This window comes from Mercurialis annua, linkage group LG2, assembly GCF_937616625.2.
Source record: "Mercurialis annua linkage group LG2, ddMerAnnu1.2, whole genome shotgun sequence".
NCBI classification, from domain to species: Eukaryota; Viridiplantae; Streptophyta; class Magnoliopsida; order Malpighiales; family Euphorbiaceae; genus Mercurialis; species Mercurialis annua.
The window spans coordinates 10166100-10188050 of NC_065571.1; the positions used below are offsets into that span (position 1 = coordinate 10166100).

General features: G+C 29.6%; 2 protein-coding genes across 2 annotated transcripts; one reads left to right on the forward strand and one right to left on the reverse strand.

Moving 5' to 3' along the window:
- Positions 1–6673: 6673 nt before the first annotated feature.
- Positions 6674–8926, forward strand: LOC126667642 (probable gamma-secretase subunit PEN-2). Its single transcript, XM_050360660.2, has 2 exons — positions 6674–6990; positions 8602–8926. The coding sequence occupies exons 1-2, from the start codon at positions 6720–6722 to the stop codon at positions 8760–8762; spliced, it is 432 nt and encodes a 143-aa protein (XP_050216617.1). The 5' UTR covers positions 6674–6719; the 3' UTR covers positions 8763–8926.
- A 727-nt stretch (positions 8927–9653) lies between these two features.
- LOC126667640 (putative multidrug resistance protein) lies at positions 9654–15526 on the reverse strand. Its single transcript, XM_050360655.2, has 7 exons — positions 15316–15526; positions 15166–15220; positions 14728–14915; positions 13590–14047; positions 12531–13071; positions 10488–12448; positions 9654–10289 (listed from the first exon to the last, which is right to left on the reverse strand). The coding sequence occupies exons 1-7, from the start codon at positions 15496–15498 to the stop codon at positions 9917–9919; spliced, it is 3759 nt and encodes a 1252-aa protein (XP_050216612.1). The 5' UTR covers positions 15499–15526; the 3' UTR covers positions 9654–9916.
- Between the last annotated feature and the right edge of the window lie 6425 nt (positions 15527–21951).

The window sequence follows — 21951 nt, forward strand, 5'->3', positions numbered from 1 at the left end:
TTAAAGAGTTTAACTTTTTTACAGAGTCCGTCGGTGATGCTTATGTTTAAATTTTAGTTGTATTTATAATCCATTAAATAAAATTAGTTGAAGTTAAATAAAGTAATACATTTGTTATTTATTTTTAATTCATGATTTATTTTTAATTTTATTAACTTGATTTATAGCCTAATGATTCTAATTAAAATCCTTAATTCTTTATAATTTTGTGCATTTCAAATTAAATTTTTGATTTTATTTTATCTTATAATTGTATGTAATTTTTTAACTATTTTTTTATTTTATCACTACTTAGGTTGATATTTTAGTTGTATTTATAATGAAGTTAAATAAAGTAGTACAATTTTTATTTATTTTTCTTTCTTGCTATCACTTTTTCTTAATTTTTTTTATAATGCTTTATTCGATTATTATCAAGTCACATGAGACCGTGCTCTGTAGCATAAATAATTTTTATAGTGGACATGTAAATTGTGTGGACATGTAAATGTTACTCGGATAAAAATTTATGTATATGTAAAAATTGAAAAAGAAACTTGTACTACATCTATAATTAAATAATTAAAAAGTTATTAGCTAAATTTTAATACAAATAAACTGTAATTGTGATTCTATTATTAGAAATAATAATTAATAGTAATAAATTAAAAACTAATTAGATAGTGTATTTGAAATATGTAATATATAAATATAAATATAAAATCTTCATTACTTAAAGTCTGAGAAACGTTGGGTATTTATACATAAGAATTAGTGGAGAATTAGCAGGTAATCAGTTGTGAGGTAATTAATTATTGACACAGTAATTTTAACTTCCGAAGAAGAGTCTTTTTCAAAGTCCAACAAATATTCATTGAAATAGAAGAAAAAATAATTCATCAAACATGGTAACTCATGAGAAGGTAACTTATATAGAGTAAAAATTATTAAAAATATACTTAAAAATAAATAGTTTATAAAAAGTGGGAACTCATAAGAAAATTTTATTTGATGAGAATCAATGAAAAAATTCTATTTAGTGAGAATCAATGAGAAAATTCTATTTGGTGAGAATCAATGAGAAGACTCCGTTGGTCCTCTCAATTATATAAATACTAGTCGTAAACCCGCGCATCTGCGCGAAATCTATTTATATGTAATTGAGATGATACGTTTTTTTAAAAATCATACAAATAATGCTAATAAATAAAATAGAATAAAGAAATAATATATTTTTAAATTTATTCTATCGAAACTGTAACTTTTTCTCTTCAATTACTTTTTTTTTGTTTCCGCAAAAATTTCTCTATTGTTATTTGTTATGAAAAAATATGGATCAAGTAATATGATTTGCAACACTTCATGATTTCATACTAATTTGCTAACGAAGCTCAACAAAACTTTAAAGAATAATATGTAAAGTATTTAAAAACAAATTATAAAGCGAAATAGTACATTTGTAATGTTATTAACCGAAAATTAAAGGTTAGCAAAAAGATTAAGAAATTTAATAGAGGACGACATATCACCTTAAACGTTAGAGGAAAGTCTATATTGTTAATTCAGGATGACCTTAAACGTTAGAGGAAACTCTATCAGATATTATTAGAAGGTAAAATATTGACTTACATATTTCTTGATTTGTAAAAGACGACATATCATTATCCACAACATTACTATATATCACTGAAGTATTTCTCCATTGAAGTGCGAATTGATCACTCACACAAAAACCTTTATCATTAAAGAAAACAATGGTTTAGAAATAGTTTAAAACTCAAACCGAGAAGATGAAAGTTCATAATAGTTACCTAAAATCAAAGTATAAGGTGGTCATAAATTAACAAATCAAACTCAAAGTTCAAATTAGTTATTTGAAAATCAAAGTTTAAGGTGAACCTGAATTAGCAATATAAAGAAAAAAAACGTCCTGAAAATCAAAATATAATCCTGAATATGAAACACTTCAAAATTCGGAATAATTTTATGATTATAATATGAGGTATTGAATTAGCGTTATAAAGAAAAAAATGGATGAAAATTGACAAAATTTCAAACCTAAAAGATGATACTCTTCGAAGTACAAATTAGTTACCTGCAAATCAATGAAACAAAAAAAACTTATTAGAATAAAACTTAGAACACAGAGAATAAAAAATAAACAAAGATACGAAGAAAACGATACTAACATAACATACAACTCTGTTAAATTCAAAAGTTTTACCTGCTTCAAAATTTTATTATGGAGTTTAAAGGTTGATGCAAGTTCGGAAGCTAATCACCAGCTGCTACCATAAATTGAATTGACATAAAGTAATAAAGATGCTAAGCACAGTTGATATATTTTGTTTTTCTTTTGGGTTTAAGAAGTTAATATAAATTAGACACTTAACCACTTAAGTGATTGCTAAATCCACGATTTGTAAGCAGTAAAAATAAGAAATTTTATACCAGAAAATATTTATTTTTGTTTTTTAATGATTTAACTTTTGTGTTTTGTCACATTAAATATTTGTGTGTGGTCTGATTATTTTACGCTTGATAATAAAATTATGTTATTTTTCTATTATAAATATTAATCCGTTTTTGCATATTATGCTTTTTATAGACATTTTTGAACTGTTTTCGGTTTGTGATTAAATCTTTTATTGTGAGACAGCATGCAAAAATTTGGTTTTATTTTGATTAATTTTTTTTTAATCTTATATACATGACTCTCATGTTGGCAAAAAAATCGATTTGATTCGAATTTGGCTATTAAAGGAACACAATTTGTCAAAACGGGTTATATTTCCAATTTTGAAAAGTTTGGTTATAACTAACAAAAAGCGTATACGTTTGATATTTTTATAGGTCTGGCTTTATAAAAATGTAGTTTAAACATATTGGAAAAATAGTTCAAAATATATTAATTGGTATAAATTTTATTAAAATATCACCTGATGTTATTAATTAATTTTTTAGCAAAAAAAACATAAAGCAAAAGCTTTACTCACATAATAAGTATAAAATAAGATTAACTCTGATAAGAAATTTTTCGTTCGTTCATTAAATTATAAGATGTTGGAGTAAAAATTAAAACTTGTATTTAGAGATTAAGCTCACAAAGTTGCACGTGAATATTGTCAAAATGATCGATTTCTATTAATATTAATGAATTATAAAGAGACATGCATCTTCTAACTTCACTGATGCCGAAAATAGTTAGGAATAATTGAATGATTGTTATTAATAAATCAAATTAATAAGAGATTTTTTTTAATAAAATGAGTAGTTTATATAAGTTGAAAACTATTTAAAGAGATAAATTTAAATTTAGTAGTTTAGATAAAGTGGGAACTCATGAGAATTTTTTATTTGGTGAGAATTAATGAGAGTGCTCTATTTTATACGAATCAATGAGAGAGCTCTATTTTGTAGGAATCAATGAGAGGGCTCGGTTGGTCCTCTCAATTATATAAGTATATAGATATAGATATATAGATTAGTCGTAATCCCGCGCATTTGCGCGGCTCAATTTATATACAATTTAAATTATAATTATTTTTTTCAAAAAATAAATTAATAATTTCTAAAACTAAAAATTTTAATGTGTAAACTTATAAGAAAATAAAAATATAATTTAATAATTTAAATGATGAATTGTCTCTACATTTTATATTTTTAACTATTTTTTTATCAAAATTTTATCTTTATTTCTTCAATAATTTTCTTCTGATAATTTCATCAAAAACCACATTTATTTTTCACTTTTTACATTTAATAGGAGTCTAAGTTAAAAAATACACAAATTTGTTAGTAAGAAACTAATTAATTGTAACACAGACTTGATAGGACTCTAATTGAAAAGTTTGATTTCAATACTAAAAACTAAACCTATAAATACAATAATTCTAATTAAATGTATTGTGACAGGCTTATAATTAATCTGCTTATAAAACTCTTTGTTGATCATATTAGGACCCAAAAAAAACACAGATATGTTATTTATTGAAATATAAAAATTAGATAAAAATACAAATCTAAAGTCTTTTAAAAATATAAAATACACTGCAAGTTGATTAAGGTTCCTTGATATTGGTCGAAGTATAGATACTAAACAACTGAAGACATAATCATGGTACAAATAGCTAAATGATAAAAACAATTGATTTACAAAATATAAATTCTGCAATAGATTTCATGAGTCCATCACTCCTTCTAACTCAGAAAATACAAACCTGCAGTATGAAAAACAATTAATAACAACGTTGATCACTTCCTTAAAAAAAACAACATTAATGATCATCTAATAATATATACAATAATTATAAAAAAGAAAATAAATACAATATAATAATTCAACAAATTATTGCAAGGTATTATCAAAGCATCAATAGATCCTTAGAAAATTAAACTTACATTTGCTGCCTGCATATAAAATTGGGACGGCTTAAAATCCAAAGAGGAGAGTAAATAGATGATATTGATATAGGTTATGTTGATTATGAGTTTGATATAAATTAGAAGTCATACTTCGATGATATATATAGTGTATGTGCATAAGGAGTTTGGTATAGATTGAAAGTCATACAAAAATATTAGTTAAATTAATTAAATTAAAATACGTATTTTAAAAATAGTGGGAACTAATGATATTGCTTTATTTGGTGAGAATGAATGAGAGAGCTTCTTTTGGTGAGATTGAATGAGAGGGCTTCTTTTGGTGAGATTGAATAAGAGGGCTCCGTTGGTCCTCTCAATTATATAAGTATATAGATAGATAGATATAGATATAGATATAGATTTTATTTGGAAGCCTGTAGCCCCTATGTATTTGATTTTGGTCTGATGCAGCATTTCTTTTCTTTCTATTGTTTATATTTAAATCTAAAAATTATCCGAAAAAGAGATATTTTTTGTAATTTATATTTATTTTTCTTTAATTTTTTTACTTTTAAATCAATCCAACAATAGATTCTTTTGTTTTGCATCTTTAATAACTTTTCTTACTAAGTTTTACTTTTGAATTTGAGTAAAGGACCATCGAGTCTTGAATTTATAAATCAAGCTTATATAAATTGAATTTATGTTATTTTCAAATTTATTGATTTGTATTCTTTAAAACAAAATTAATTATATCTATTTTTGTATTATAAGAAAGCATGAGAATAATTATTAAAATATTTTCATTTAATATATTATACTAGTTTTAATATATTTTATTTAATATTTTAATACCTTTGATTCTAATTCTAGTTTTATTTTACATATTTTGAGAAAATGTAAAAGTAAATTTAATTAAATTTATTTTAAAAATTAATAAACCAAATTATTATAGCAAATTAAATTTAATTGAGTAAATAGTCAATCAAATCTTTAAATTTGTGATTCAGGGTCAAACAATTGAGTTATTTGATCAATTAAGAATAATACTCTCTCTTTTTGTGGGTGTTTGGTTCAATTTTTTGGTGGAACTTTTAGCTTTTACTTTTCAAAAAGCTCCACTAAAATGTTTGGTGAGAATTTTCTAAAAGCTTTTTTGAGCTTTTTGAACCTCCAACAGCTGCTTTTTGAAAAGCTCCGTTGTGGAGCTTTTTGCCAACAGCTGATAGCTTTTTCAATATTTTTAATTATTTAAACAAAACTACCCCTATTAAAATGTATTGTTTTTTAGTATATATATAGTTTTTTAAATTATTTTTAAATACTCTAATCATTTTTAAATTATCTAATCTTATTTATTTATATTAACAAATCTATAACTTAATTATTTTTTAAAATAAATCATAATTTTATCAAAAAATATATTTAAATAAGTTTAAACTAACGTTCCATATTATAAAAAAATAATTTTTAATATTTTTATTGAATATTATATAATATAATATATTTATAAATTAATAAATAAAAATAAAAATTATGCCCTTTACGGTCATTTTATATATAAACAGCAACAGCTAATCAAATCTCGCCAAACACGTATGGTCTATCAGCTATCAGCTACCAACCAACAGCTAACAGCTATCAGCAACAGCTAACAGCTAGCAGCAACAGCTAACAGCTAGCAGTTATAAGAAACAGCTGAACCAAACAGGCCTTTATGTCAATTAAGTATAATATTACATTATCAAGAAATTTAAGACTGAGATGATCCAAGTTTGTCGACCTGAAAATAGAGAGTATTGTTATTTGTTCTCTATAGACACAAAATAGAAAGTATTGTCCTTAATTAATTAAAAGGGTTAATTCTTAAAAAAATCACGAACTTCACACGAAGTTTCATTTTAATCATGAACTTTAAAAGTTATCATTTAAAGGCACGAACTTTCATTTTGTTTCAAATCTATCGCCAAAGTAAAATCCGGTGTATTTTATCGAACCAAAAATTCCTAATCCTATATACTCTAACTAAAAGATAATAAGATTTAATGTCGATTTATAATTTGGGTCTTTTATTAATGGTTTATTGAAGAATTTAGTCAACAAAAATACACTGAAATGATAGATTTGAAACAAAATGAAAGTTTGTGCCTTTAAATGGCAACTTTTAAAGGTCATGATTAAAATGAAACTTCGTGTAAAGTTCGTAATTTTTTAGGAATTAACCCTAATTAAAATGACCAAATATGGGTTATTTAACCTCTAATAAAAACTGCAGGGACCGGTTTGACTTTTTGCTCAATTATATTTGCTCGTTTTAATTTTTCCAGCTTCTTTGTAGCAGTCTACAACAGAAGCCTACATAATTACTGATTTCAATGGAAGCGTCGCACAGTAACTCTTCCGCCACCACCACCGCAACAGCCACCGCAAATAATCCAAATTCAAGTGATGATCCAATTTTGTCACCGTCTCCGGTGTGGCCAACAGTAGATGGACCTTTAGGTCTATCAGAGGAAGAATCATTAAATTACGCTGGCAGATTCTACAAGTTCGGATATGCATTATTGCCCTTGCTTTGGGCTGTTAATTGCTTCTACTTCTGGCCCGTTCTCCGCCATTCTCGCTCTTTCCCTCGGATTCGTCCCTGTAATTCACTCTCTTTTTCTTCATTTTCTTCATGTGTACTGTGAATTTTTTTTTGGTTAATTGCAAATAATTTAGGGAAAGATGGGTTCTTTATTTTTTAGGAAATGGGTATTACTTTCTTTTTGTTATTTTATTTCTAGATAGCAGTAGCACCTGCACTTCACTCAATCAGCGTGTCCCGTTTCACGATTTCTAAAGTCGACGGATTTTCCTCTTACTATAAATTTCCTTGTTGTCGATATTGACACAAAACTTCATTTTTTTTACATTGGGAACTTTAAAAGAACATTGTTTCACCATGTCCGTATTCAAGTGTCCCGTGTCTGTGTCCATGCTACCTAGTTCAATTTTGATTAGAGAGTAACTATTGTGTGGGGAAATCTAGAAATGAGTGAAATTCGGTTCGATTGAATTCTATTTAGTCAATATTCATGCTGGGGAAGTCATTAAGAATTCAACTGAGTTGAAGTTCTTGCTCATGATTCACTCCAAGCAAACTCACAATCTTTCTTTTATGATGGATTTTTAATTAGTAAACTGTTGTTGTAAATTATGAGGGAAAACAATAGGTGAATTTTCTGAATCAGTCACAAAGTATAGTTGTAAAGTTTCTTCTGTGTAAAATTTCTTTTGAATGTGTGCAGCGTATTTCAAAGAGTCTTGCTAGTAAAGAAATTCTAGTCCTTGTCTTTACTGAATACACTTGAATGACAGATTGACATCTTTGTGTAGTAGAGCAGATCAAAAATCTTACAAATTTTTATTTGAATTCCTATGGTGCGACTCTTTTAGGTGTTTTTCTCTCTGTGGAAAGAGAATTTAGAAGGCCCTACGGAAATTGGCTCCTTTGTTAAATTTACTGAATGAGTATCAAAAAAAAGATTATCACGTTTTGGTTGTTGAAATATTCCTTATCCCTAAGCTGTCTTCCATGGCAAAGTTGGTGTCAGTATGAAATATTGCATATTTTGTTACTTCTCAGTATACATTAAATGACTACATTGGATGACCGACGTATGTGGCAGATGGTTCTTAACCGGAAGTATTGCTTGTTTATCACATTTTTTAAAGGATTGCAGAATGCCGTAAATGACGTCTGTGAAGCTACAGATGGACTTGCATGATAACAAGTATTTATACCTATATAAACTTCTCACTGAACACTGAAGCAACTAGATAATAAAGCTGTGTGTCTGACTACGGATGCCAAGTATAGAAGTTCAAAACCATTTACTGTTGGCTGCTATGTTTATTTCTAAGCAGGCGCCATATGCAGGATAGGATTTATTTACGTGTTTCTATCGATTCATTTTATGAATGAAATTTTTTAATGACCTGTTGAAAACTTATATATTAAATAAGATAATTTATGAGTGTGTCACACAGCTACATTATCGGTTCTTCTTATGTAAGACCACTTTTCCTAGGCATGAATGACGTGCATTCTGAAAATGTTCTTATTGGTATATATGGTGGTATGCTTACATTATGATTGCAAAGTAAATGTGGTTACTAATTGTTTCTTAGTCTTTCATTGATCTAATCTAATAGGATGAATTCTGTTACGATCATCTCTGTAACTCATTGATGGTTTAAATGGTATTCTTGCAGATGTCGTCAGATCAGCAATTGGGTTCACAGCATTCTCAGTTCTTCTTTGCTCATGGGCCATGACATTTGCTATTGGAGGGGAGAAACTTTTTGGCCCTGTTTGGGATAAACTTGTTATGTACAATGTCGCCGACCAACTAGGCTTGACAGGCTGGATATAGTCATACGACTGTTTTGAAAACTAAAAGCTGTGACGATATTCAATTGCCTTGTTTTAGTTGTCTTTCTTGTACCGCCTTGATCATGGGGATTTTGAAGACATCTAGTGTATTCTGTAACTAAAGAGCTATATTGATCACTCATTTATCTGAAGCATCTTTTCCTCCATGGTGAGCATAAGACTTCTTTGACGAGGCGCTAATCGCTTAATTCTAATGTAGAGGTAATATCTTTAGTCAATTTTCTATATACTATGATTGGGAATATATACATGCTAAAATCCATAATAACATTAAGTATGCAAATTATTATGCCTGACTATTCTTGCAAATAGTAAGTTTGCTTATCCTTTGTTTTATAGTTTGTAGTTTTTGATAATTTACTTGGTGTAGAAGGCTGCCCTAATTCTTGATGACCGGAAAATGTGTTAAAAATCCAGCTGAAAATGCAATTTAAGATGAAAGATTTAAGAAAAACTCGTTTTATACTAAGATGTGAAAGATTTCAGGTTCATTTGAGATTGTCAAATAACTAATCATCCAAAAAGTTAAAGTTGCTAGGTGAGACTATAATTGTAGTATTATTGTTTTTAAAATAATTTGCACATGAATGTTCATTGAGTTTGAAACATGATCTAATACATATCCACCGTATACTGTGCTAAAACATTTAATTAATCATAGAAGGTTGACAATGTTCGAATTCATAACTTTCGATCATTGAAACTTTGATATCATGTCAAATATTACGTTAACTCAAAATTATAAAACTGTTTCTTTTAAGAACTAATAGCAAAGAGCAGTAGCATAAGAAATGACATCAACATTATAGGAACGCATACACTAATTCATTTCTCTTAGGTTAATTTCAGCTTTAGTTCTCAAATTCGTGTTTTCAATTGTCTTCAAACTTGAGGGATGTATATTTAAGTTGAATAACAAGTTTATTATGTTATCCTTACATTTTATAATTACAGAACTAGCAAACTGAACAATTTCTAACATAATCTACTAAAACTTCTAAGAAAACTGCAACCAAAATCCTGACAATGTGATTTTACCAAGCTCGAGACATCAGGTAAAAGCTGCAGCGAAGTCTATAAAGTTTAGGATTCAATTTTTTTTTCTGATCAATTCTGATTCACAATTATTGTGATTCAACGGTAAGGGCTGCTGCTTTGCCCTTTTACCAGAGAATGATATACTCCGCCACGACCCGACGACATGAGTTCATTGTGGGAGCCTTCTTCCACAATTCTCCCATTTTTGAGAACTGCAATGATGTTGGATTTCTGTATAGTTGATAGCCTGTGCGCAATAACTACGCATGTTCTTCCGACCATCATTTTCTCGAGTGCTTCTTGAACTAAATTCTCTGAGACGCTGTCTAGAGCGCTGGTAGCCTCGTCTAATAGAAGGATTGATGGGTTCTTGAGTATGGCACGGGCGAGTGCTATCCTCTGTTTTTGACCTCCTGATAGCTGAACTCCTCTTTCTCCACAGTATGTATCATACCCATCTTTCATTCCACTGTAAAATAGGCAGAAATAGATGATGAAACATAACCCAACCAAAATTCTAAAAAAGTGCATAATAAACGAACCAAACCGATTATTTTTAGTTCGGAGCAGTTCAGTTTTCATTAAGTTCGATTTTCCTGTCGTTTGGCGCTCACCCCTAGAAGACTATAACATCTTCTTTCCTGTTGAGTTATTGAATTTGTCATACCTGATGAATTCATCTGCATTGGCACGACGAGCAGCTTTTCGTATTTCCGATTCTCTTGCGTTCTGTTTACCGTAAGCAATGTTCTCCCTGATAGTTCCAGCAAATAAGGTCGGTTCCTGACTGACTAATGCAATATGAGCTCTAAGCATCCTCAGATTGTAGTTTTTGACATCCTGTCCATCAATTAAAACTGATCCCTTTATTGGATCATAAAATCTTTCAATAAGGCCAATGATGGTAGATTTTCCTGAACCACTTGGTCCCACTAGTGCCACTGTCTTCCCTGAATCAATTTTAACGTTCAGACCCTTGAAGATCATCTGATCAGGTCGTGACGGATATGCAAAGAACACATTTTTAACATCGACACGGCCTCTTATCTCTTTCTTAATGTCTGAACCAAATGAATTTTCCGGATCAATCTCGCTCTTCCTGTCTAGGATTGCGAACACTGCTCGAATTGCATCGCCTCCTTTAGATAAATCATTAGTCATACTGCCGGCTTCTGCAATGACGTAAGCAGTGAAAAGAAGTATCAAAAACGCTTGAAAAAGGTGCTCGGGTGATATGGACCCGTCAGTTAGGAGTCTTCCGCCGTACCAGTAAGCTAATGCAGTAGAAGCTGTGTTGAAAAACTGAGCACTGAAAAGACCAAAACCCGAGAGCCAGGCGTGTTTAACGCTCTCCTCTTTAGGACCTTTCAAAGTGTTTTTGAATATCCCTAAGATTCTCTTCTGAGAAGAGAATGCAGTTATTGTTCTGTGGTTTATTACAGCCTCACTTGCTACTTGGCTTCCTTCTTTTTGTGCTTTTTGCGCCTTCCCGGCCATACTTTTCATTAATACACTCCGTAAATAGTAGCTTCCGACGACTAATGGTTGCACCGCGATCATGACAAGTGCCAGTCTCCATGACAGGACAAGTGCTATTGCATAAGCTAAAATAGAACCAAAAATTGCTTGAACCAACAATGACATTCGATCTCCAACGAGTGATCGAACCATGTTGGCTTCAGTTGCAAATTTTGCACAAATTGCTGCACTCGTGTTATTGTCATCATCGAACCATCCTATCTCAAAAGTCATCAGCTTTGCGAGAAGTTTCTCTCGTACTCTTTCCGTCAACTTTTCTCCCATAACTGCAAAGTTGTAGTGTTGGAGAAGACCGCTGATGAAGTTGAGAACAGCAATGCCTAAGAAAACAAAGGACAGGATCCTCGATTTGTGCTTTATAGCAGATTTATCAGTGCGGAAGTAATTTGCTATAAGCGATCCTACACAGTAAGCATTAATGGGTTGAACTGCCCCAGAGCCTATTGCAGCTAAGGATCCAATCAAAGCTGTACTCCATTCCGGTGCATTCATTTTCAGCAGTCTCCATTGAGATGGAGCAGGATAGTTCGCTCCCTTGAGGCCATAATCCGCACTGTCATCATCAGGATCATACGCTACTGAATAGGAATAGGGGGTGCCAAAGGAGAACGCGGGGCTGAAAGGGTGAAACCCCGGAGTGCTTTTAGCAGTCGATCTTATACTAATCGGACTTGGCGCAACATTCATCTTATTGAATTTTCTCGGATCATCGTTGTTATAACTAAAATCATTTGGAGCTTCATTTTCTGCTGCCATCTGCTGCAACTGCACCATCCGGTTGTATTCTCCTCCCTGCCCGTCATTTATTTGCATCAGCTCTTGATGAGACCCCGATTCAATTACTCTTCCCTCTTGAAGAACCACGATTACATTCGCTGTCCTGATTGTGGAAAGGCGGTGAGCAATGGTGATTGTCGTCCTTCCTTTCGACGCCTGATCAATCGCCTCTTGTACTAATCTTTCAGATTGTGTGTCAAGTGCACTCGTTGCCTCATCGAGTAACAAAATTTTCGGGTCCCGGATTACTGCTCTTGCTATAGCAATTCGCTGCTTTTGCCCTCCTGACATCTGGAATCCGAATTGGCCAACCTGCAAACGATCAAAACTCATGTCATTATCACGAACTATGTTTAATTAGTCGAGGTATGTATAGTTTCTTGAGTTAGCTTACCTGAGTTTCGTATCCATCCGGCAACTTAACGATGAAGTCGTGAGCGTTTGCAGCTTTAGCGGAACTTATAACATCATCCATTGATGCTCCTTCTTTCCCGAACAATATGTTTTCTTTAATAGAAGTAGCAAAGAGAACTGGTTCTTGATTAACCAGACCCATTTGAGATCTCAACCATTTCAACTGAAGTCTGCGTATTTTGTAACCATCCAACAGAACTTCTCCTTCAATTGGATCATAAAATCTTTGAAGCAATGAAATGATTGTAGATTTTCCTGAACCACTGCCACCTACAAGACCAACAGTTCTACCGGCTGGAATTGTGAGGTTCAATCCCTGAAAGATTGCTGTATCAGGTCTTGATGGGTAACTAAAATATATGTCTTTAAATTCTATTTCTCCTCTTACGTACGACAATGCCTTCCCTTTCTTGTCTTCGGAATCTATACTCGGATTTCGATCCATCATTTCGAAAATACGAGTAGCGGCCAGTTTTGCCTCTGTGATGGAAGTTAGATTCGGAAGTGCACCTAAAACACTCCTGCAAACACATAATGAAACTATTAACTTCTAAACCTCAAAAATAATTTCTTTTTCTTTTTTATTAGCGGAACTGCAATCTGTGTAGCATGAAAACGAAAACGCTAAAACAATTGAAACAAAAACAATGAGAAAAATACATTTTATGTAAAACTATGTTATAAATGTAAAGTTTTAAAGTTTCAGATGCATTTTCGGAAATGGAAATAAAACGCCATAATTGGATTTGAAGGTTTTTGTGCAATATAGATTGCAATCGTGTTCAAATCTGTAATCTAATTTGTTTTCTTATTTTGTTAAATGAGCTACAATGAAATTCCAATGGAAAAAGGATATTTTATATAAAATTATGTTAAAAATATAGAGTTTCGAAGTGATTTCGGAAATGGAAATAAAATGCAAAACATAATATTCAAAAAGTTAATGTGCAACGGAGGCTAAACCGAGTTCAAACTCGTAATCTACTTTCCAGTAAGATGGCTGCAGTACTAGCCAAAGCTCAATCAAATGGAAACTTACAATCCTCCCATAATGACATTGATTCCGGCTACAAAGATGGATCCGCCCTTTTCGCCTTTTTCGGTTACCAAATAAGTACCAATCCAAGCCTGAAAAGCCCAACCTACATAGATTATTCCCATACTGCCCATCATCAAGCCCTTAGCAAAACCCATTTTTATGCCTAATTCCATTGTGTTTTGCAGTGCACTGCTGAACCTGTCTAGTGTATGGCTTTCTGCAACATATGAATACACTGTTCTTATAGATGAAATTGCTTGTTCTACAATCCCACCAGCAACTGCATATGATCCAATCATCTTCATTATTGTATCCATCATTAGCTTCCCGAATACAAGTCCCGGAACGATGAACATCACTGTTAACGGCAGAGCGGCTAATGTCAGCTTCCATGATAGTACGAAGGAAGTCCCGAGGCAGAAGACGAAGGTCGACATGTACATAAGACAGTTAGGTATCTGCAATAAGAAAACAGTTTCAACTTGTAATCAAAGGAGTTGTTTTCTTTTGTTTCAAGCTTAAAAACTATATTGCATTGAAACTTGTCGAGTCATACGTTTCGCCATTTCGTTTTTGTTTCCGAAAGTACTTATAAAACTCTAATTTTTGAATTATAGCATGTTCTTGTAAAAATATATTATTGTTTGTTATTTCAGCGTTTTTTCCTTTCGGTGCTATTTGATTTTCGTACAGCATATTTGTGTTTGTTTTCGTGCAATATAGCTTGAAATTTATATGATACTAACCTACAGATTACTTGGCATTCAGTCTATGTTTGATTCAGTGAATATTTAGCATGGAACGAGACACGTTAAAACGTAAAATTTTGTAATAATATGCTATAAATATAGAGTTTGGAGTTTTAGAAGTGTTTCTAAAGACAAAAATAAGATGCCAGAACGTAGGAGTCGAGAAGTTTCGGTGCAACATAGCTCAGTGACCTGACCATGGGATGAGCTTTCAACACTAACTTATATGCAACAATAAATAAGAAACAGAAACGCAAAAGTGGGAACTAAATAAACTATATATTATATAAGAATATATTAAAAAAATATAGAGTTTCGTAGTTTTATAAGTGTTTCCGGGAACAGAATTGAGACACCGATAGGTAAAAGTCGAGAAACGAAAACCATACCTTGTCGCATATTGCAACTTGAATTGCATTAGCATCATTGGATATGGTAGAAACAACTTGATATGTAGTGGAAGTACCAGCTTCTTGTGTGTCAAAAAAGCCAACTTCTTGTCTTAAAACAGATTTCAGATATTCTGTTCTCATCCTAGAAGTCTGTCTCTCAGCAGTTCTTGTCCAACACATTCCTTCTGCAAACATAACAAAATTTCACTAAAATAAACGACGCAACATAATTTAGCTTCATATGATTCCTGATATATTGCATGGAAATGGAAACGCAGATAGAAAACCCCGAAACAATATTTTTTACAAGAATATATAACATAAAGTAATAAAGTTTCAGAAGCATTTCTGAAAACAGAACGTGTGACTATATGTTTTCGTGCAATATAATTTTCGTGAAAGTAGTCGGTTAAGAGTCACTATCGACGAACTTACCGACGAAAGCGGAAAATCCAACAGCAATTGCAACATACAGCAGCTTGAGTGAGTACTGTCAACATAAATTGTAAAATGTCTAACATGTCATAAAATTTCATATTCAATTTAGACAAAGAAATAAAATAAAAAGAGATGAGATGTTCTTACTCTGTCCACTGTTTCTTTATTTAAAATAACATTAGGATTTCCAAATTCATTGATGACATGGCTAAGAACGTACATCATTAGAGGATACTGTAACCCATCTCCGATGCTGCCTAAAGCTCCGAACAACATCAACAGCTTGTCGGTGCTGTCGGCATATCGGAACATGCCGTCTTTACCGCCCATTTTGTATGAAACTGAGAGTGATCAACTTATGTGCCTAATAATGAAATTCATTAAATTTGGAAATGAACATAGATAGTCTTATATATATTATTATTGGTTACTATTGATGACAGATTAAAATTAATAACTGCAGGCCTATGTCTTTTTTACTTTGTCAATATCTAATTCCTTTGTTGTGTTAATGCCAAATGCTTTTAATTAATTATAGTTTTTACAAAGTATTTGCCGGCACATATTTAATCTCTTGCTAAGAGAATGAGCAATGGAATCTATGTATAGTTGGAAATTACTTGCCTATGCTTAAATCTTTCTGTATACTAAATGAATATTTGAGTGATGTGATTCTATATTCATTATTATTAATGATTGGCATACTTATCAATCGTCAATAGTTATATATGCATTTATGCCATTACTCGTTGTGGTAGGGTTTTTACGGAATAATAAACCAAAATTCGGTTTATCTTATAAATAGTTGTGCCGTGTTATTTTTACAACAAATCAATCAGTATTTGGGATATAATTTTTTTTAATTATCACATACTTTTTTATCAATAAAAATGCCACATGCCTACCGTAATATTGGTTTATTGGCGAACGGACATGGTACTATTTGTTCTAGTGTTGCTGGTGCATATTTACGGAGTCAAGATCAACTAAAGGGTTTGAGTGGACAGCAGCTAATTGACCATTGTTTATTTTTAAGTGTACTTCTACTCGATATTTTAAAAATCTAACAATTGTGGCCACCGATTTGTTATTCTACGGTTTAATCACCGATGCAACTTCGGTTTTTATTTAATTATTTATTTAGCTAAAATTGTACCCTCTCCGTCCTAAAATAATAGTCCACTCTCCCCTTTTCACACAGTTTAAAAAATATAATTAATGCTCTAATTTTTTATAATTTTTTTCATTTTTTTTATCATACACTTATTAAATGTTATGACTATAGACTAATAGTAATAAATGATACACTTTAAATAAGGACAATATGAAAAATAAACACTTTAAATTGTGATTTATAAGGAAAGTGGACTGTTGTTTTGGGATAAAAAAAAAATTGGACTATTGTTTTGGGACGGAGGGAGTACATATTAACAAAGTTGATTTTTTTTGTTTTAAATTATAGGAGTAAATACTAATATAACCCTACTATATAATAAATGTTTTGTAAATTGAGTTATAGAGTCACTTATAAGAGAGGGATAAATTTGAAAGATAATAGCTAATGTTATCTTAAAATGCTAAATGGACAACTAATTATAGACAAATTCATTTGACTAAATGAACAACTAAATAAAAACGGAGGGAGTAATGATATATAAATGTAGATAAAATATATCTAAAAATCTATGCACTTTTTTTTAACTTCTTTCTTAAGTGTTTTTATTTGTTTATTTGGTCCTAGTATTTTCGGAACATTTTTATTAACTCATTCTGTTAAAAAAAATGTGAAAGTGTAGTGCACTCTCCATTGGTAAAGGATCAAGTAAAACTATTTCAAAAGTATATGGACCAAATAAAGAAATAGGAGTTCATAAAACTGTTTTCAAAAATAAATGCACCAAATATAAAAAAAATGCTTGGTGATGAAGTAGAAAAGTAAGAAGTACAAAATCTTATGATATGTTTTGCCATAAATATATAACTCTAACTAGTAAAGAGATTGAAATATTAATAAATAAATTAGACTCTTAGTAAATAAAGAATTATATAGCTTTTACGGTTTAACAAGTTTAATAAATTTTGGTTTTTTTAACTGTTTTGATCTAAATGACTGAATCTATTTTTAATTTTTAGGAAAAAATGAAATCAAACCGACCTTTGATTGAGTTCAATAGCTAGTAATTTTTATTATTAGTTTTTCTTTTTGTCCATAGGTAAGTTTAAATATATGCTTAATTTTTACCATTATTTTTTCCTTTTGTCCATAGGTAAGTTTAAATATATGCTTAGAATTATTCATTGTCCTTAGTGTTAAAGATATGTTTAGACTAATAGTAATAGAATAGCAAGAAATATAATTGAGAATTGAGTTATGATTTTGAGGCATGTAATTTTCTTGGTAGAACCATTATATTGTTGTTGTACATTGGTAGATAGAGGCAATGTTACAATGTTTTATTCCAATTACACCTCTCATTTTGTCTTCTTTTAAATCCTTCGGCAGCCGATGCTAATGCCATTTAACAACATCACTGGATACTGAAAATTATTAGATATTAGATAGACTTAGTTTATCACGCCATATACGTACTAACTAATTATATTATAATACGTCATTAAAATAGTGATATTATCGTAATTTTAGTTGTTATTTTTTACACCTTTTAGTAGTGATATTACAATAATACCACTATTATAACGTATTTTAATATAATTAGTTTATTCCACAGATGACGTGATAAATTGAATCTATTTAAAAGTTTCTTCTGCCTATCACAATTTTTGCAGAGTCAGATTATCCTTTGCTAGGCTATGCGATTTTAATGGATCATTCACACAAACAGTATAAGAATGTTACAAATGATATATTTTTACCTGACAAAATTGGATCCGTCACTTAATGTGTTTAATCATAGAAAAATACTTTTATATGTTTACGGTGTTTTAAGAATCAAAATAGATCCGCAGGTTCAATCTATCCGACGGTAAATCAAATATCAATCCTCTTTGATTTTTAAGTAAAAATTGGGAATACATTTCAATTGCTATATATCCAAAACCTATAGAGAAATATTGAACCAATTAAACTGTAAAATTATACTAAAACTTTTATTTATTAGTTAGGATGCTATATATTTATAATATTTTAATTCATTCACTAATTAAATGTTATATACATGCAGGGGCGAAGCCAGAAATTATTCATAAGGGGGTCAAATTTTATAATTTGATATAGAATAAGAGATTAAGATGGTCAATTTGTATTAAGATAAACGTGATTATGTAATTAGAACTAATTAACATAGAATGTCAGTGTAATTTTTTGTTGCAAAAGGTGGTCAATTGACCACCTATTGCTTCAAGTGGCTTCGCCACTGTATGCATGTTTAAATTTATTTTTGTAGACTTGTTCTAAACGTATATACATTAAATGTTTTATAAAAGTTATGTTAAAAATAAAGTATCAAATTATTAGTATTTTTCTCCAAATGAAAAAGGGTCAATTTAATTTTTAGAATATAATTAGAGACGAAATGTACAAATTCGGATAAATTGGAGAAAATTATAACGTCACCGTGAAATCAAAAGGGTTAGTTACAGATGTGTATAAAAAAGTAGGATTTATTACATGCGGTACAATTGCTTCTAGATAAAATAACAAATAGTACAAATTTTAATTAAAAAGTTACAATTTATACGTACTATGCGTCAGTAGGCCTGACGCGCGCGTCAGGCGTACTGACGCATGGATATGTGCACCAGCTGTGCTGGTGCACATGCTTCGCTGACCCGCGGGTCAGCTATCTAATCTTTTTTTAGTTTTTTATTGCACAAAAAAAAAACTTACTTATTTATTATATAAATTTTAACTCGCATTTAAAACAAATGGTTTATCTAATTTTTTTCATCTTATCCATTTTATTTATTTAATATTTAAATTTTAAAATATTAAATTTTAAAATACAAATATTTTTTTACTTATTTAATATTAACTTTAATTTTAAAAATATAAGCATATTAATTTTTAAAAATATAAAATATATAAAAAATATTTAATTAAAGATAAAATTATTAAAATACCTTCATGATTCTATTATGTATAAATTATGTATGTTTTAAGTATATATATATATCATGTATAAAATGGTGTATTAACGATTTATCTATTTAATACATTTTAAATATATTTACTATGTATAACTTATGTATTAAATATGTATTGAAAACGTATTAAGTATGTATCCGAGGTGTATCAAATATGTATACAAAATATATATGTAAAACATGTATCAAAATTTTTGACAAGTTTCTGAGATGTATAAAAATATCAGTAATAGAACATAAAAAAGACATAGAATATAAGGAAAAGGTTTCAAACAACGAATATGTATCAAATATGTATCAGATGTGTATTTGATATTTACTGGAGATGTATCAAATATGTATCAGAAATTCATTAAATATATTTTTAAATTCCATTTGTATGCATCAAAATATACATCGGTTGATTCAATTAAATTTTTGACAAGTCTCTGATATGTATAAAAATATTAGTAATAGAACTTAAAAAAAGACATAAGAAATAAGGGAAAAAATTTGAAAAACAAATATGTATAGGAAATATTTTAAATGTCTTTGTATGTATCAAATTGAATCAATTAAATCGATAAAAATAAAAAATAAAAAATAACAATTTAAAAAATTAGTTGATTTAATTAATTAAACTTCAATTTACTATATCATATTCATTTCTTGATTTAAAAATTAAAAAAATATAAGTATTTTTTTAGTTGATTTAATTGTTTATATTTATATATTTAAAATTAAAATTAATATTAGTATTTTTTAATTAATTCAATTATTTATATTTATATTGTAAAAATTAAAATTAATATTTTTTTATAAATTTATAAAAATTGGATTATTTTTAGCATAATTTAAATAAATAAATAAATATAATTTTTGAAAATATATATGTAAATAATTTTTTATTATAATTCTTTTTTAATATATAAATAATAAATAACTTAAAAAAAAGAAACTTTGGTGTGGTTCACTCTCATATAGAGTGAACCACATCACATAACTGACCCGCGCATCAGTTACTAGTGCACCAGCTTTGCTGGTGCACAAAAGACAAAAACGATGTCAGCGCGCATAGTGACGCGTGCTGACATCAGCAAAAAAGATATTTAGTGTAATAATTTGGAGTTATTTGGTACACATGTAAACTTTTGGGGAAAAAAGATAGCCATGTAAATTGGGCTTAAAAAAGGCTTAGTTATGTAATTAAGCCAAATCAAAAATAGGCTAAAAGTTTGAGGTCTTTTTTGTGATTCGGCCTCAAAAGATGATAAATTGTGCTCTTTTTATATATATGTTAAATATTATAAAATTTGACTATAAAGATTTATCAGTATATTTTAATTAAAATAAATAATTATCTCACGGAGTTTAATGTTTATATTCTTTTGTCTCATTTTCTTATGATCAAAGGGGCTTAAATTAGACGATATTTTTTTTTGGAAAATTTACACCCTATATTGTAGAAAAAACAAAATATTTACAAAAATATTACCTAATTTTTCTCTGCACAAAAATACCAATACATCTTTTCATACTTATGATTTGTCTTCTTCTTCATCTCTTTATTTTCTTCAAACCTATTTTTTTTTCTTCCTCCATTAATACCAGCAATCTTCACTTTATAAAGTTTGCTGCCGCACATCAGCAGCCACTACCTTTTGTCCTCGGTTCACTACCCCTTCGCCAGTCGTCAGCCCATCCATGCCGCTCACTGGTATTTCACGTTGCTGCTGCTGCTCTCCAGTTCCTCATATTGCTGTTGCTCGTCAGCCTCCACAGCACCGCCGCTTGTCATATCTAATCTGAAATTTTAGATTTGAAATTTAAGATATGATATTCTCAAATCTGAATTCTCTAAGAGAAAATGTATATAATTTATATTTAATTTGTATTGTATACGGATTATATATAATAAAATTATACGTATATTATCTGATTTTTGTGCGAAATTTTTATGGATTGTTTACAAAATCGTATATTCGTGTACAAAAATATTGTATTTTTATAATTTTTTTAAAATAGTATTTATAAAGAGAAATTTGAGGTAATAAATTCTGATAATAAATTTATTAGTACTTTTTGAGATAATAAATTCTGATAGTCACTGAACTTTCATTTTTTTTTATTTCAGTATATATACTTTAATTCTTTTTTTTTTTGTTACTGAACTTTTTTTTTTATGTTGGATTTTCCGGCCAAAAGTGTTTAGGTGGCACCCGGAATTTAGCATGTAGTAGTCAGATTTTGCTAGTTTTAATTTAAAATTTTATCACACCTATATAGTTTTATCCTGAAAGGAATTTTAAGTCAAATTATGCATACATAACAAGCTTTTAGATAAAAATAAATACTTCGGCTGTTATTTAAATATTTTTTAAAAAGTACCGAAATGAAAAAAAAAATAGAAATTTGGTAGTCAAACAAAAATTTATAATAAGATAAAATATTTAAAAACATAACATCTTATCTTTTGTTTTTTTGTTTTATAAGAGTGTTTTTCATATTTCTTAATGTACCACTATATCTCTTTTATTACCAAAAATACATTTTTCCTCTTTTTCTTCATCTTTTCCACTCCAAACTCTAATTTTATTTTCTCTCTTCCTTCATTAACATCGACCACCACTAACATCAATCTTCATCTTATAAAATCACTACCATAATCTACTTTCATTCTCCTCGCCGCCGCACCCTTTC

Excerpts from the sequence above, each read along its gene's own strand:
- LOC126667642 (XM_050360660.2), top strand. The coding sequence starts at position 6,720 with ATGGAAGCGTCGCACAGTAACTCTTCCGCCACCACCACCGCAACAGCC. Across the intron at positions 6,991-8,601 it reads TTTCCCTCGGATTCGTCCCT|ATGTCGTCAGATCAGCAATT; the intron begins GTAATTCACTCT and ends GTATTCTTGCAG.
- LOC126667640 (XM_050360655.2), bottom strand. The coding sequence starts at position 15,498 with ATGGGCGGTAAAGACGGCATGTTCCGATATGCCGACAGCACCGACAAG. Across the intron at positions 13,072-13,589 it reads AATGTCATTATGGGAGGATT|GAGTGTTTTAGGTGCACTTC; the intron begins GTAAGTTTCCAT and ends ATGTGTTTGCAG. Across the intron at positions 12,449-12,530 it reads CGGATGGATACGAAACTCAG|GTTGGCCAATTCGGATTCCA; the intron begins GTAAGCTAACTC and ends GATCGTTTGCAG.